General features: G+C 33.3%; 1 protein-coding gene across 1 annotated transcript in view; it reads left to right on the forward strand.

Annotated features, from left to right (window-relative positions):
* The window catches only part of LOC125056577 (protein kibra), a 73,106-nt gene that overhangs the window by 19,884 nt on the left and 35,767 nt on the right, over positions 1–17,455 (forward strand). Inside the window, exon 3 of the mRNA XM_047659747.1 lies at positions 3,383–3,477. Within this exon, the coding sequence (XP_047515703.1) occupies positions 3,383–3,477 (95 nt within the window). The remainder of the gene's footprint in view (positions 1–3,382; positions 3,478–17,455) is intronic.

The raw sequence follows: 17,455 nt of genomic DNA on the forward strand, positions 1-17,455 counted from the left end.
TCCACATTCGCGGTGCGCGGCAAAAACTGTCTTAAAAACGCTCAATTGTAGAACGACGGACGTCGAGGTGATACGGGTGGAATTTCGTATTCTGCCTCGACGTCCGATGATGAAACTCAGATGCAGGTATTAATCCGAACAACTCCTCTGAGGTCGAATTATTTGAAATAAAAACTAAGAACAACTTTAACTAACTACTAACTACTACTACTGTTTTGTAATATTAAACAAAATAGTTTTTTTAAAACCCTGTGAAGTAACACAAAGAATACTATATGCAATGCATGTTGTGACCCTAAAAAAGTTCACACTCAAATTAACACCATCCATATAAAGACTGCATGTTAAAAAGTATGCAAATTCTAATGTATGCAACGATTTTTCAAAATGACACCTCTTATCTCGTGAACGAATAGTGTACCATTATGCATAAAATAAATCCTAGACTTTAATATAAATAAAGCTGTAAACGAGTCGTAAATTTATTGTCGTTGCACTATTTCGTTCTGTGCACCTATTTTTGTAAAAAGGAACGTTTGTTAAAACTTTTTTCAACTGTGGTCAATTGTCTTACAACTATTTTGGCGGGAAGTTTAATGTTGAATATAAACATATTTTTACTTCCAATTTGAAACTATACAATCCGAGACTACTATTATATACAAAGAAGATGAAGAAGAAACTAGAAACATAAAAATTGGTTATGACAGCTATATAAACTACTTTATAAGAAAAATATTTAGTGGAAAATTGGTATTTAAGACACGCTCCTACAAAATATCATAGACAAGCAATTGTTCACATTCAATATGATTTGACTTTCCATACGATAAATATGTATTTCGAATGTCTGAATGGATGTTTTCTACGTATGACAATGCTTGTTTAGTTCCTAATTCGTCCAAAGAGCACTTAAAATAATTATAAAAATAACTTTGTTCATGACAAAGTTTCAAAGTAAAAAAACAAAAGACTGTCGACAAGAAAGGACATGCCATCTCCTAAGACCAACTTTAAGTATCTTGATGCCAACTCCTACATATTGTTAAACTAAATAAATATAACTAAAACTAAATATAACTAAAATATATCGAATAAAAACCGCCTAAAGTTTTTGTTGTAGTTTGAGAGATAGTATCAAAAATTAATACGTACATTCCAATAGTTTAAAATAGCTGTTAAGTCGATGGAGTATTACAGCTTTTTATATTTCACCAATAGCTTGGAGTTTATAATTGGTTTTGTTTGTTGGTTGGTTTAATATAAATTGTAAAGAAATCCACTGGACATCTTTTTTACACTAAATTTGGGGCAAAAACTTCCAAGTTGGCAATACCAATGTCAAATTGTATGAGTTCCCATTGACATGTGGGGTCCTATTAGTTTTTCCCGATAAATTATACAACTTTCACGAGCTTCATTCTCATCACGTGCGGTTTAACTCCGATATAAGTTTATTATACTTGGTGATCGTGGTGCTCTTAGAATTATTATTTGATACGTGATTTTCAAATAAAACGTGAAACAGCGAAGATAAAGAAATCCTTATCAAACTTGTGTCACGACTTTGAAGATTTTTATAGATACATTTTACACAGACTACAGTTTAATATTCAAATAGAATTACTTGAAAGTCTATGAATCATAGAGTATATGATCCATAGACAAATTACGACTAGAGACTAGTAATAGGCTACTTTTAGAATTTTAGTATTTTAAAAGAATTTCATATTGAAAATCTGCTTCCAGCAGGTTGTGTTTCCCATCATCACCTTATAGAATTAATCTAGACTCAGCCCCAGGTCACTTTTAACATAGTTTTATCTTAAAAGAACCGTGTGTCGAACTTTGCATTAAAAATCTACTTCCAGCAGGTTCTGTCTCCCATCATCACCTTATAGCATTAATCTAGGCTCAGCTCCAGGTCACTTTTAACATAGTTTTATCTTAAAAGAACCGTGTGTCGAACTTTGCATTGAAAATCTGCTTCCAGCAGGTTCTGTTTCCCATCATCACCTTATAGAATTAATCTAGACTCAGCCCCAGGTCACTTTTAACTTAGTTTCATCTTAAAAGAACCGTGTGTCGAACTTTGCATTGAAAATCTACTTCCAGCAGGTTCTGACTCCCATCATCGCCTTAAAGTATTAATCTAGGGTCAGCTCTAGGTCACTTTTAACATTTTTGGATCTTAAGTGACACTTTGTTACCAATGCATCCTCCATTTTTTTTGGGCATGTAACACGCACATCCAAGTATCAAGGAAGTTTAGAACTCATCGTGGCTGGCAGAGTGGAGGGCACTAGACTCGCTGGACTCTAGTAAAGGCACTTACAGACAGACGAGAGTGTAGGACGTTGTGCGGCGCCATTATCACCTTCTAAATGAAGAGAACGATTGAAGAAGTATCTTAAAAAATCGTGTGTTGAGTGTTTCATTGAAGATCTGCTACATTCAGGCTCTACCGTCCTCACCTTGTACCCAGCTCATCGACAGTTGAAACCGGTCCTGTATTGAGATTATTGGTTACAAAAATATTTCCCCTCTATAATGTATAGAAAACAAACCTATATCACTTTGCATAAACTGCATTATGCAAGGCACACCTGATTAGCTTTCAACATAATCAGAATCAAGGCTTAATGTATTTACATATTTGTTTAGATATGTTCTATCGAAATCAAATATTAATAGTGTAACCGACAAAATTGCAATGTCGATTTTGCGTGTTGCCATGTTTACAAGAAATAATTTCTGCTATATATGTTTTTTATAGAAGCAAAGCAAACGGGCTCATCTGATATTAAGTAATACCGCCATATAATTCCTTGGCAATGTGACTGACATTGCATGGTTCCTATAGCTGTCTTTTAAATAGATAAATTATCATAAACTAGCTGGCCTGGCGAACATCGTACCGCCTAACAGTCGATTCTTTATTTTTTTTCATACTTATTCTGCTATTCGGGACACCGGTCTAGGTAGTTAGACTTTAAAAAAAAAGTTGATAATATAACAAATACATTATGTCAAAAAATAAAAATTTACCTTCCCGGAACCCCTCCACTAACACTTGAACTTTATTCTATGGTATTAAAGTTCAAATTGACTTAAGTATTATTACGAATATTTTGTATGGGAATATAGAAAAGTGTTGTTTTTAGACTTTTTCACTGAATTTTTTTTTAATTTTTCTCCGTAAGAACCATCCTCGTACTTCAAGGTATATTATAAAAATTAGACAAATCGGTCAAGCCGTTTTCATGTTATGTCGTGACAACGGAAAACGAGTTTCATTTTTATATATATAGATAACCTAATATAGACTAGATGGTCTCCAGTATTACTTTTGTATGTTTTATATTACTAAATCTCTTTACAGAGGTGACGCAGCTAGAAGACCCGAGGTTAGAATGGCTGAGCATTCAGGAGGCAATGCTGAGGGACTACCTTCACACTGCCCAAGAGGCTCTAGAGGTGAGTTTTAAGATAATATTACTAGAGCACCACAGACAAGCAAAAATAGGACGGAAAATTTTGTTGAAAACATTTTTTATATGGATACGGATGACACGTGGTCAAACTTATAGACGAATAGTGTTGCTAGTTTGTGATTGGACTACAGATGACCAATCACAATCAAACGATTCACGAAATTTAAAGGTTTTTGTCGTGTAAATCGCCGTGATCTGTAAACACGAATTGGGATCTGTTGAGGCATTGACTTTGAGTGATACATGTGATATGTCTCAGAACGTTACTTGGATAGATTTTGCCTGGTAAAGTTTTTTTAATAATGTTTAAAAAAATAATATCTGAAGGTACGATATAATATACTTAAATTGCCTCAATATATCATATATTGAAAACTTAACCATTTATTATACAAATAAAAGAATGCTGTAAACATGTGGAGCGATATATCAATACTAAAATAAGTGAATATGCGGTCAACGGTAGATAGAGAAAGCCATAACGTTCACGACAATAAATTCTCTCAAAATTCCAAAAGCATTTTCGTTCACGGCAATTAAAAATAGATGATATCAAATTAATGACTACCTATCTATAATGCGCACTCGAAGGCATTAAGACATAGATAACTGAGGAATGTCAGATACCACAGATAACAGATAAGTGGGCACTCATATTGTTTCCAATTGAACGATACATCATAGAGTATATGTTAGATAATTATAAATTTTAATACTCTATGAATATGGTAATGTTTGAGATTGTTTAACATTTATTTAAATTTAGAACGTGTAGTTGTCTTGTTATGCTTGTCAAAACTCAGAGTTCGTACGAGACTCTCAACAACTGAGCACAACTGAGCGTTTTTAAGGCAGTTTTTGCCGCGCAACACCACTATGTGGAACCAGCTGCCCACTGAAGTATGTATTTCCGAACCAATTCGATAGCGTACCAATTCTCAAAATACCGGCGAAGCACTCGCGAACCGTCTGGCATTGAGAAGGTCCATGGGCAGCGGTATCACTTATCATCAGGTGAGCCTCCTGCCCGTTTGCCCCATAAAAAAGCTAAAGATTGAACAAAGTGGAGAGATACCTTACAGTGACACGACCAGAAGAGTTGGCATTTTGCTAAGATTATTTTTGGGCAAATTGCTAAATCCTTAAAAGTTTTATCAACACTGAAATATTCGTTAGTAGTAAGTTAACTGTTAACTAAAATAAAACAATGACATGCCACAACCGTTTTTGCGCCACTTAGATGCTTATCGTTCATTATGTTTCTAAGTTAAGCGAATCTTGAACTTTTATTAAAAACAATCGTCCAAAAAGACGCTGATTTTTAGAAAGTGCTCATTATCTCAATTATTTGACAAGACAGAATCTCTGTCTCATCTGGTCTTTGGAGGAAAGTATACCTTCTGTTTGAGTAAAATCCTTTTTTCTCCTCGTTGTGTTTTTATTTGTAACAAAATAATCTACCATTACAGATTACTCCAATACAGCAACTTGCAGTTGTACGACATAGAAAAATAACACAACATTAAACAGTAATAGATTAAAAATATAAAGACTAACTATTTCTTACGGTATAGGATCATTAAAGTAAAAACTACAGAATATTAGTAACTTTCAAATTGACGTCTAAATTTTGAATCCATTCCATTTTCAAATTTATCGAGAATAGTGGTAACGAATATGATTCTATTTTCAAATCACAAAAAATAGTTTTTAGTTAAATTCCACAGACAAAACACGAAAGATTCCGAACAGACCTTGACGAAATCAAGTTTAGAATTCTATTATTTTTTCCTAGAACCGACATTGGAATGTGACCTGTGTGCAGTTATCTAACCTTCGGTTGACGTCAATCGATAATGTAAACAAGCTGTCGACCTGGATGTGTCTGTATGTTTGACCTTTATACTAGAATATTTTGTGGCTGATGTGACCCATGAATATTGAATTATTATAGAAATTGTGACGTCATCATTCGCCCCCTCCCTTCCACTTACACAAAAAAAAATGATTTATTTGGAACCATAGAAAATAATAAATTACCGAATTAATACTTTACATTTATTTTTACTTAAACAATTTGGGTTCTGGATTTCCCTACATCTGTTTCTAAACGATGGTTAAAAACAAAAGTGGACTGATTAGCGAAACTGAATCAGCCTCGCAATGCTGTTTACCTTCAGTAGGTTTAAAAGTTGTCACAGCCGGTCTGAAGTACCGCCCACCCAATTTGTACTTAAACTTTACATGTAAAAAACACGAATCCAAAATACCAAGAGAATTTAAATCTCACATAAAATAATCACCACAGATAAGAAAATTCACTGTTGTTCTGTTATAGTCTTTCTAGTCTGTGGATCCGGAAGTTTTCTTAAATTTCGAACTGTCGTCAGCCAGTTATATTTTTTCACAGATTACGTTGTTATTCTTTTTATATGATATCTATAGACAAGACATCATAGACATCAAACTCATATTTGATATGTAATTTTTAAGCGCGATTACAGTTTATATCTGAAAACTATGAAGTAGCTAGTTTTTGTAAACTTAAAAACAAATTGAAATGTCAAAACGTACGACAAAATACAATTATACGAAATTACAACGGGTCTTAATGAAATCTTATACAATTTAACCAAACAACAGAAACAAAATATAAAGCAATTAAATAAAACATTTATCGCTGTTAAAATTATATTTCCACGTATTGTGAATTGGAATTGTAAGCGAGAAATGATTGGGTAAATATCCGGCTGAATTTGACATATTGATGGAATTATATGTATATAGTAGTAACTAGAGGCTATAAGTTTGTATCGTAATAAATGTATATCGGTGTTTGTTACCATGGAAACGGATATATGGAAAAAAAATGGAGTCATACATAGCGCCAGAGTCAGGCTAATGAAAGAAGATAACGAAAAAGCGCGGCAAATTCAATTTTTTTTACTATGGTATCCCTAAAAGTTTGGTATATTTTGTGGATTAAACTTACTTGATACTTGATTTTATTTTATAATTTTTTACATTGATAGTAACTGTATTTCTATGAAATTAAATTCTATACGTATTTAGTCTTTTACTATTGGTACTTAAAATCTAGCATTGCATGGAAAACTAAAACCATATTTATTATAAAACACAACTTTATTCGGAATAATCCAATCCTGCGAAAGAAACGAAATATTCTATTAAATAGTCAGACTCTAGTAAGCCTTATCTCAGAACCTTACACTCAGTCATGACTTACGCGATTACGATTCCCATATGTCAAAGTCAAAGAGTTTTGACATACAAATGTCAGACATTACCACTTAAACTGTTACCCTTAGTGTTGAATATGGCGACTTTTTAAATAACACCATTTTTTTTTGCTTTGATCTGTAATCCTTTATATCAACTGTTAGAATCTTAAACGCAACATTTGCTTTGCTTGCATAGCCATAGTCTATGGCATAAAAATCGTGTTTCTATCCGAGGTAGGGTCAGCATAAACGCAAGGTTAGCAAGAAAAACTTCGTAAGAATGTTTTGATGTTGGTTTTGAGTCTTTTAAGGCTATAATAACGCTCTTTGGAAGCAGTGTGGCTGTATTTACTTGCCTATACAATATTATTTATAGAGAGAGAGTATTGGCCTTTTGAAACCTCTTTAGCCTCCACGGAAAGGGCTTCAAAAGGGGTTTTAAATGGGCCTAAAACGCATCAAGGTATCAGAAAAAAGGCAACGTACTTGTGAGCCAACTGGCAATATGGGTAGTGGTAGCATTTAACATTAGGTGAGTCTCTTACCTGGTTGCCACCATATAAAAGCCTTATAGGTTAGTACAATTGTTTAAAAAAATTGGTACAACCTTTGAGATCTGAGCGTCAGATTTCTGTATGTTTCCATAATTTTTCTTATAGTGTAGGTCATTAGCCTTCTGCATGCCGTCGACTAAGGGTTTCCTCTCCATGATTCCCTTCACCATAGCATTCATGCATATAGACAAAATTTCACTTGGTCCAGAGTCCACCAAATCACTAGACCAACACTGCTCATACAATTACGCGTCAATAGTCTATAGGTCGCTGCCTTTTTAAAGAAATAACAACGGTTGATAATTTACAAAAAAGTGCATACTAAGTACTATAAGTGCAAAAGATGAGAGTCGCACGCTGAAGGATTTTCTTTGTATTATTTATTAGGTTTAATGCAATTAATTCAAAGCTATTTGACATAATGACATCTTAAACATATAACCAACTCATTTAGCTATACAGATATATAAGGCCTTTTTATATAATTGTCAGTGTTTGCTGATAGTACAAACATAGTTGCACGGCATCTACTGTACGTGTAGGCATGCGAATTATAAATACAAACATTTTATGTAACTCTAGAACTTGTTACAATAAGGATAGTGTTCGTTTTACATTGTACAATTTACCTATAAATTATTCGATATAATTTTGTTGCTGTGTGTATATGTACGCGTGTTTGTGTAACGAATTTTGCGGAGTGATGAGGGCCCAGCTTTGGCAATGAGTTGGATTTAGAAAGCATTTGAAAAGTGTAGGTAGTAAATCTATGTATCTGTATGGCATTCATTCCCATAGCTTTGAAGAGGTAGATTTTGATTGACTTTAAAAGACCCATAGCTAGAACTGTATCTCATAAACTCAAGTTTCTAGAACTGTAACGCAAGAACTCAAGTTGCTAGAACTATACCTAAAACTTAAGTTTCCATAACTGTAATGCAAGAACTCAAGTTGCTAGAACTGTAACTCAAAACTGAAGGCGCCAGAACTGTAACTCAAGAATTTACATGGCTAGAACTATAACCCGAGAATTGAAGTAGATAGAAGTGTAGCCCAAGAACTGTAGTTAATAGAACTGTAAATTAAAAAAACTAAAGTTCCTAGAACTGTAGCTCAAGAACTGTAGTTGTAAGAGCTGTAACTCTAGATTGCCAGGAGAAGTGTATCACTCGCTAAGTAAGATTAAAATATATATATTTTTTTATTACATTTTATATCAAAATTACGAATCGAATTACTGGTATTCATTAGTAATTTGATACGAGTTGACGCAATAACATTTGTCTCTTACATTCGACCCTAAATGCAAACATCGTTTTAATTGATTTCATAATGTAATGGTAACTTTTAAAGAATTTAATTGTTTGAATCGCATTGCTCTTTAGTTTGTCGCTTAAACGTATTTTTATAGTACTAACGTGAAAAATATATTGCATTGGACAGATTTTGATGATGGACAGATTTTGATTAAAGCTGTTTGTGTGTTCAAGTGTAGTCGAGAAGGTTCCATTATTAGATTTTTTTTGTATGTAAGACGTGTGTACAGGACAACGTCTGTCGGATACGCTAGTATGTACATCTTCGTGATCTTCCGTAAAAAAAATTCCCTCAAAAGAAGTTTCACTTCAAAAAAAAAATCTGACACCGAACATTATTATTAACTGTAGTAACACGGCATATTTTATTATTATTAGTTATTACGTTCTTTTTGGTAATTATCTGCAATGCATTTGCATCGTAGGCGTACAAATGACAAAACTAATAACCCTCTGTCCTGGCTCGGAATATTTATCCGTATATTATGCAAAGGTTCCAAACAGCTTAAAGTATCCTTGATTTAAAGATGCAATTATTTAAATTTGATTGCACATACAGCTAGCAGGCAGTTATGTGCCCTAATGTCCTTAAAATATAGGATATTGACTTAGTTTTAAATAAAAACAAGTGCGTGCGTACAAAGTACACATGTCAGAAGTGAAACTTCTTTGGCAAACTAATTTATAACTCTTGTTCGTATTTATACAAATCTAAAACTTTAGATTTCCGAGACTTAGGAGGGAAAAAGGAAGATATGTTAGAAATTTAATTGTCATTAATATATTAAAAGTGTCAAAATTAATACCTACAAATTATACATTTATTGCTTCGATAATAAAAACACGTGGCGTTTAAATTTACAATTCGTCATTTGAGATTAATAAAATATAAAATACTAATATTTCATAAATTCTCTTTACGAAATTTCAATTTAAAAATAGAGTTTCTATAAGGTTCGCCATTCTCACTCTCTTAATTGGTCTCAATCTCTCTCGCTTTTCTTCGATAAAAACGCTGCTTATCTTCGTGACATTCCGTAAAAATTTTACCCTCATGCGCCCTAAAGAAGTTTTACTTCAAAAAATTAAATTAAATAAAAAAATTAAGATTGGGGTGATAAGAATAGCGTATTACAAAATAACATTGTAGGTTTTAATTCGGCTAAGAGGAATACCGGGCCTTGCCTTGTGTTACTATAGATTTATTTATTTAAGCGGTTGTATTTTTCATTGTATTTGATGTAGCCTGTCACATTAAATCGTTTTAAAAGGTTGAAATTGGATGGATTTCCTCTTAGATCTTAGAGGAAATCCAAGGTTGCGTTGCAAAAGCGTTGTCAATTCGAAGGTTATAAATTCTTAACAAGAATTGTCAACTTCGAAATATGATATGACAGTTGTAACATTTTGATTTGTGACAGTGGTATGTGAGAATTTCGCGCCATTACTCAAACATAACCACAGAGTAGGCCAATACAAATTACATTGATAGTGATACAGACAAAACAATTGGTGATCGATGACTTGTAATGCGATATCCAAGTGATTTATGTGGGGTTTGAATCTCAGTGAGAAATGTCTTACAAATTTGCCAGGACTTAGCACAGACACACGGCAATTTATCAACAGACTATAGAAATAAAAAGTACATACTTTCAAGTTTCAAGTATTACGTAACGAATTGGGGGGGCTTTTCCACCTTTTTTTTGTAACACGTCACGATGCGGGGCGGGGATTGAATTACGCGTTATTGTTAAAATTACTTTCGACTTTACAGTACTTTACTTTAACTTTTACGTATAAAGAGTCACTGGGTGGTCACGAAACTTTTAACTATTCGGTGCAGAAAAACGTTACGGCGTTTAAGGGGTGGGGGGGGGGGGGGGGCAATAATCTCCAAAAATTTCGTGACGTAATATTTGAACGCTCCCTTTCTCCTACAGACTAAAGACTTGAACTACTCTTCTGGATCCGACCCACTGGATCATTTCCGAACCAATTGGACTTAGGGACTTTCAAAGAAAAGAGCGTACCAATTCTTAAAAGGCCGGTTCACTTGCGAGCCCTCTGGCAATGTGAGTGTCTATGGGCGGTATCACTTAACATCAGGTGAGCCTCCTGCCCGTTTGCCCTCTGATATATCAAATATGTTGAATCGACTCCCTGGGAGATACGACCTTCTGTTAAAAAAAGTGTATACTTCTTCCTCAAAGGCCGGAAACGCCTCCACCAAAATGGGTGTCCATGGAATACGATGACTTCCCTTTATGGCCTTCCCGTCGTTTGCCCTCTATCCTATAAAAATATATTTAAAAAATGTGGGAAACTACAGAATAAATCAAAATCAGCAGTCCTTTAACCCTCGTTATGTATGTAAAAATCAGAAAGCGTCGAAATTCGTCATAGTGGCCTTTCCTTGTAAATGAAAGTAAATAAGCCTTGATAACAACTTTTACAATAGGATTTTAAAGGTTATCTACTAAAATAAAAAGCACGAAATTATTATAAATTAAATATATAAACTAAATTTTTATACGAATATCTATAAAATAATAATAGGGTATCATGACACTGAATTAAATCTATGCGATTTAATAAAACATACGTATTTCTTTTACTTCTTCGTAGTCTTCATTAATGAAGGCCTGCCTATAGTCGAATTTTTAATTAGACGAAGTCAACTGACGTTTACGGTGTTGTCAGTTTTTAATGAAATAAAAATAGTGTTGTGACAAAGTAAAAACCCCTGAATTAATGATCGGTGATGGCACTAGTCGCCGCGCCGCGCTTTGTAATAAGACATCAAAAAACTGATTGTAGTTACATAGTACTAGTACCTAACTTATATCAGAGCACTTTTAAATTTGTGTGACACACAATTTTGAAATAGAAATAATATTCTTTTATTGTTTGAAATGATTGACTATTCACACTCATTGACATGAACTGAACGCATCACTATTACTTTAAATATGGCAACATTATTTTACAAAGTGACATTAGCTACTGTCAGTTGGCTTCGTCTTATTAAAAATACGACTATAGTGCCTACCTTGAGCCCTAAGCTCAGCCCTAACCGAACGTCAACTTGCTAGCCTCCACACCACTCTTTTCTTCTTATTATAGTGCCATCTCGTTGCGAAGGTTGGCGATCATCATAGCAAGTTTAATTTTGGATGCCGCTCTTCTAGCTAATGACTTGGTGCTTTGACCAAACCATTGTCTTAAGTTTTTCAACCAAGACCTGCGTCTGCGGTCTTCTTCTTCTACCAGCTACTTTACCTTGTATGATTAGTTGAAGGAGCTCGTATTTTTTGGAGTTACGTAAAACGTGATCGAAATACTCTAGTTTCCTTTTCTTAACCGTCAAAAGCACTTTGTTCTTCTGCATTCTGTCCAGGACGGCTGTATTTATTATGTTAGATGCGCATGGAAAGAAAGTACATTGACGCGCAGCCGGGGATCGAACCTACGACCTCAGGGATGTTGACAACGTCACCTATTTTCGTTGCACAAAGAAAATAGGTGACGTAATGTCACTTGATTAATAAACCGATAAATTAAAATATATAAATCGCCTTTATACCGCGTCTCACGTATACGTTATCACAGCAAATTTGAATATTTGATTGTAATCTGTGATATATACGTTTAATCCTAACTTATTAAAAAGCTACAATTATATCAGGAGAATCGCTGAGGGTTTTAAAAAAAAGAAATTTACTTAAATATTCAAGAAACTTTAGAGCAGTGTTGGCCTAGTGGCTTCAGCATCTGATTCGTATCCCTGACGTCGTAGGTTCAATCCCCGGCTGTGCACCAATGAACTTTCTTTCTATGTGCGCATTTAACATTCACTCAAACGGTGAAGGAAAACATCGCGAGGAAACCGGCTTGCCTTATACCCAAAAAAGTCACAGCTTGAATTCTTTTTGGCATTTTCACGATATTTTTTATAGCATTCGGGTGCAAACGACACTACGAGATGCCCATAATCGTTGCACACTATGAACACCCATTTTTGTGAATGCACTGCCGGCTATTGGGAGGGGGTCTATTTTAAACAGTTGGAGGTCGGATCTCTTCGCCGGGAGTCCAGTCCACTCTTCGAAAGTTCGCAAAAGAAAATTTCTTGTATAGCGGACCGTGGAATACTTCCAGCCATTTAGAAAAATCCAATTATCTCGAATCTATAAAGGAATCTGAGGCTTAGACCTAGAAGAAGAAGGAGCCACTGGTCCTTCTCAATATAATTCAAATACGTTCACACTCTTCTGCATTTCTCTTTTTAAACCTAATGTTTTGTGGCACTGATCTCACTCTCTAGAACATTCTAGACATACTCAATTGGATTGATTAATGTAAGTAATTAAATAAATATTAAATTGGTAGGAAAGTTGTCTCTGGATTTCCTTTTGATAATAAATTCTCTGTGAACGGATTTAATATTTTATGAATATAAAGACGTACACACCTTTCATATTTGAATACTTGCATTCCATTTGAATGCACGTGTTGCCTCACACCTAGGGCTGTCACCTCATTCTTGTAGAAATTATAAAATTTTGACTAGGTAGATAAAGAGGCAAATTCATTACATTTTTGACTGTTCGAGTGATTTTCAGCATCGTCCAAAAACGTTTTTCTTATTTTAGAACTTACGTAAACAAAATACTAATTAACTACAGATGTTTAACTTAGTCGGCCGACTTAATAGATTCGCTACGGACAGGCAAAAATCGTGTAACATTGTTCATGTCGCTATCACTGTAGCAAAGATGCATCAAATACTCCCGATTTATCTTGGTCCTTCTCCGTTGATGAAAGCAATTTTAATATTTCTATGAAATGTCGTATTAATCTTCATTACGACGATTATGCGACCGCTCACTTCAAATACCAATAGTCAACTAAAACATTTGTTTGGAGCCGGGCGATTGTTTGTCTATCAAACTATCGGCCGATAAAACTGTTTGCAGTTTGCGATCAAGAGCCGAATCAAGATTAAGTTTTGTTTAAATGAATGTTAATATAAGTGATACATGTTATACATTGACATTGACATTAAGACGGAGAAATAATAATTATAATAATAACAGTAAACCTTGCGTGTGGTGTATGCAATTAAACACATTTTTTGCGCGTGTCTTATAAAAAAGTATTTTTTTTTTGTTGATATTTATATAGTTTGTATTAGTTATTTAATGGAGTATTTAAAAGTATTATATATAGTCAATTTTATGTGCATTGTCACATGTCATATAAAACTAAACTGTCTCGATGCTGTCAAGCATGGTCACTGGATGACTGTTTCGTGAACACTCGACTTAACTGCGAACTGTAAAATAATGATAAATAATCGTTAGTTTGTGACCAATTATATAAAGACTGCAAGTTACTAAAAACATTTTAGTAAACTAGCGGACCCGACAGATGTCCTGGGTACACGTTTTAAACACTGAAATCATCTAATTGTAAATATAAACCATTCTCGAATCCTCTTGAACAAAAGTTAAATTACAAACGCAAAACACAGAAGATTTATTTAAATTAATTTTTAATAATCCCGCGATTATTGTGAATGGGATCGTGTTTTCGCCAACCCTGACATTTAAAATATTGAATAAGGTGACATCTTGTGCTGGTTTTGTGACTCTGTGAAATGGATATGTAGTCTGTACCTTACATAAAACCTTTGTTGAAGTTTGACAGTTCGTATTTAAAAAAAGAATGTGCATGAAAAGTTCCTCGGTTCGACCATCAAGGTATTTTATTTATACTCGCCTTTTTCTCGTTATGTGTAAGTATAAAATAAATAAAACATTGGCTCTACATACAACCTTTTTGCTCCAGGCGTCATCTATCTATATATAGTATCTGTTTCATGATCATTTTTCAATCTAATAGGCAAGTTGGATGTCAACCTCCTGTGCCTGACACACGCTGTAAACTTTTTGAGTCTAAGGCAAGCCGGTTTCTTCACGATGCTTTCCTTCACCGTTCGAGCGAATGTTAAATGCGCACATAGAAAGAAAGTCCTACCTACGACCTCGGGGATGAGAGTCGCATGCTTAGGCCAATAACTAATTAACTTTTAAAGTCAAAAGAGCTTTTTAATTGTCTAAAATTCGCAAACGCTTTCTAAATAAAGTGAAAATTAGAATTACCAATGTTTCCAAACACCACGGAAATATCATAACTCCCAAAAAGCCTTATTAACAATTAGCCTTAAAACCTCAATAAAAAGAAAATTAAATCACTCCGCGTCTCCATTACGTATAGCAATAATTCGATGCCTGCGCGCAATGGAATTTTAAAAACAGCTATTCCGAATCACAGTAGCATTTTTAAATTTGTAACATACAAATAACTGTTCTTAATGGTGAAAAGGTATGTAATAAATTCAACTTCATCGGTTATAGACATTTATAAGGTGCGCATGCGCATAATTAATTGACTTATACAGGCAATTTTTTAAATAAATAGCATACTCAAAGGCCGGCAGCGCACCCTATAAAATGGGTGTCCATAGGTTCTTGGCCTATAAAAAAAATGATACTTAAATTAACATTTTTATTAATCAAATATTATTAACTATCTAAACCTAACAACCATTTGGAAAATTTACTAAATTATTTGGAATAATAATTTTAAATTTAATGCAATTATTGTAGATTTAGAAATGATTTTATTTCATGTTTAAAATGTTATTGTTTTTTTTACAAGGATAGACTGTATATGTATATATAGATTTTTTTTACCTTTACATTTGGATTGTAATTCTTATGTGTTGGCTATCCAAATAAATACATAACCACATGTTACTGGTAGGTAAGTCACTTCTGATATACAGTCTTATCTATCAGGAGATGTTTTGTATTACAAGTGTATTATGTGAATTAACTACCATTCCTAAAACAATCACAAATGATATAATTTTTTGCAGTACACTTAATTTGCGTACAACGAATGACGAAACAGTTTGTTTCATTTTGATTGGTCAACAGTATCTCGTCTAACGCTGACACGATATGATACGTCAATTTGACAGTTTCGTCTTACGTCTGTCGACAATTTCTCGCCAGGATCTTATTCACGGAGACTCGTGAGCGAAAATATAGTCGAAACTTAGAAGGATTTGGCTTTAGCAAATTACGATTAAAAATTATAGTATCATGTTAACTAGGTCCTTATTGTGTTTACAAGGGGATATTTTAATCAATACAATCACCATAGATACTATAAACCCGAGGTAGGGTGCATAGTTTATAACGATAGTATATATATATTTATACACAATGGATTTTTTGCCATCCACATTGAAGCATAATATGATCATTTAAATATTACAGCACATATACAAGTACTTTCATATGTATTTCATATGTCTTACTATGTAGTATTGTCTTTGATTGACATAACCTTTACACATTAAAAGAAAAACCTTGACCACGCACGCTTTAAAGCACGTGAAACGTCGGATAAATTTAAAATTATGTTAAATAATTGTAAATTTATAATAATACATAACTTTAATCCGGTTAAAAAGTTTTTTCTTTAGTCACACTATGTTTTGTTTTCACAAATACACGTCATTTTGCTTGGAGAATCTAAAGTTTAAGCTTTTCGTCAACATTAGAATGCAAAAGTGACGTTATATCAATCAATCGTCAGCTGTCAAGTTTGACTTTCTGTATAATATTTTACATTTAAAATCTCACTGAGTTTTTACCAAAAATATAGTAAATTACAAATGTTTTAATCTTGTTAAAACTGTTACTTTAATAGCTATAATTTCATAAAAATCTGCCAAAAGTTGATAAATTACAACGCAACATAATTTTCCTCAAGATGGTACATTTAAATAATTGCCGTAAGTGAAACATGCTACTGTGGATCAATAATTACAGGGTACGGGGGCCTTAAGCAATTATTTCGTGCTAAAATGTATGAAGTATATGTAGCTTTGAAAATGATAATTATGGGTACTCTTGGATAATTGTTATGAAGAACATCGGCGCCTTATATATTACTAAGATTCAAGAATTTATGTATAACTCCGGTATGACAAAAAGCTTTTTGATTTATTAATGTCCCAATGTTAACTGTGGACCCATAGAGCCTAGTTTTAATTCTAATTTCATCCAGAACGGTGGCAATAACATTTTTAGTTCTGGAATTTGTGGATCTAAAAAATAAATATTTAGTTTTAACAGAACTGATTTTTTATGTTGCCATATTACCTATATATTTTTTAAATTTTAGGGGAGTTTCAAATAATTAATAATAATTTGTTAGATTAAACCCTAAATGAACTTATTTATTTAGGAAAACACAGTTTACTATGCACACACCCCACACACACACACCCTTACTTTCACACTATCACACAACACAGCCGAATTAGGTATTACTTAATTAAATATATGTAAGTAAAACATAATATATTTTCCTATACAAACACTTTTTATATTTTATTTTTCTTCTTTGCCGTCTGATCGACGATGTTTAATTTGTCACTTGACATAATAGATGTAAGATGTTTTAATTTTTTCATTATATTATTTTATTTTATAAAACCTAGAATATAGGCTTTAAATCTTGTTTCTTTTGTTTTCACAGAGAAACGCAGTTGCGCCTTATTTATTCCTAGTATAAGCGATTGTTCCATTATATATATTAAATATTTTTATTGTCTTTTGCAAATGTTTGAAATATTTTCGTATATTATGTATTCATTTGGCTGTATATTTAGTATAATTGTTTTGCTAAACATAAATTATTAATGTTTAGGAAATAAATAAATACAAAATAAATTTTAAATCGAATAGCCAATTAGGTTTACAGAC

This window comes from Pieris napi, chromosome 15 (genome assembly GCF_905475465.1).
Source record: "Pieris napi chromosome 15, ilPieNapi1.2, whole genome shotgun sequence".
NCBI lineage: Eukaryota > Metazoa > Arthropoda > Insecta > Lepidoptera > Pieridae > Pieris > Pieris napi.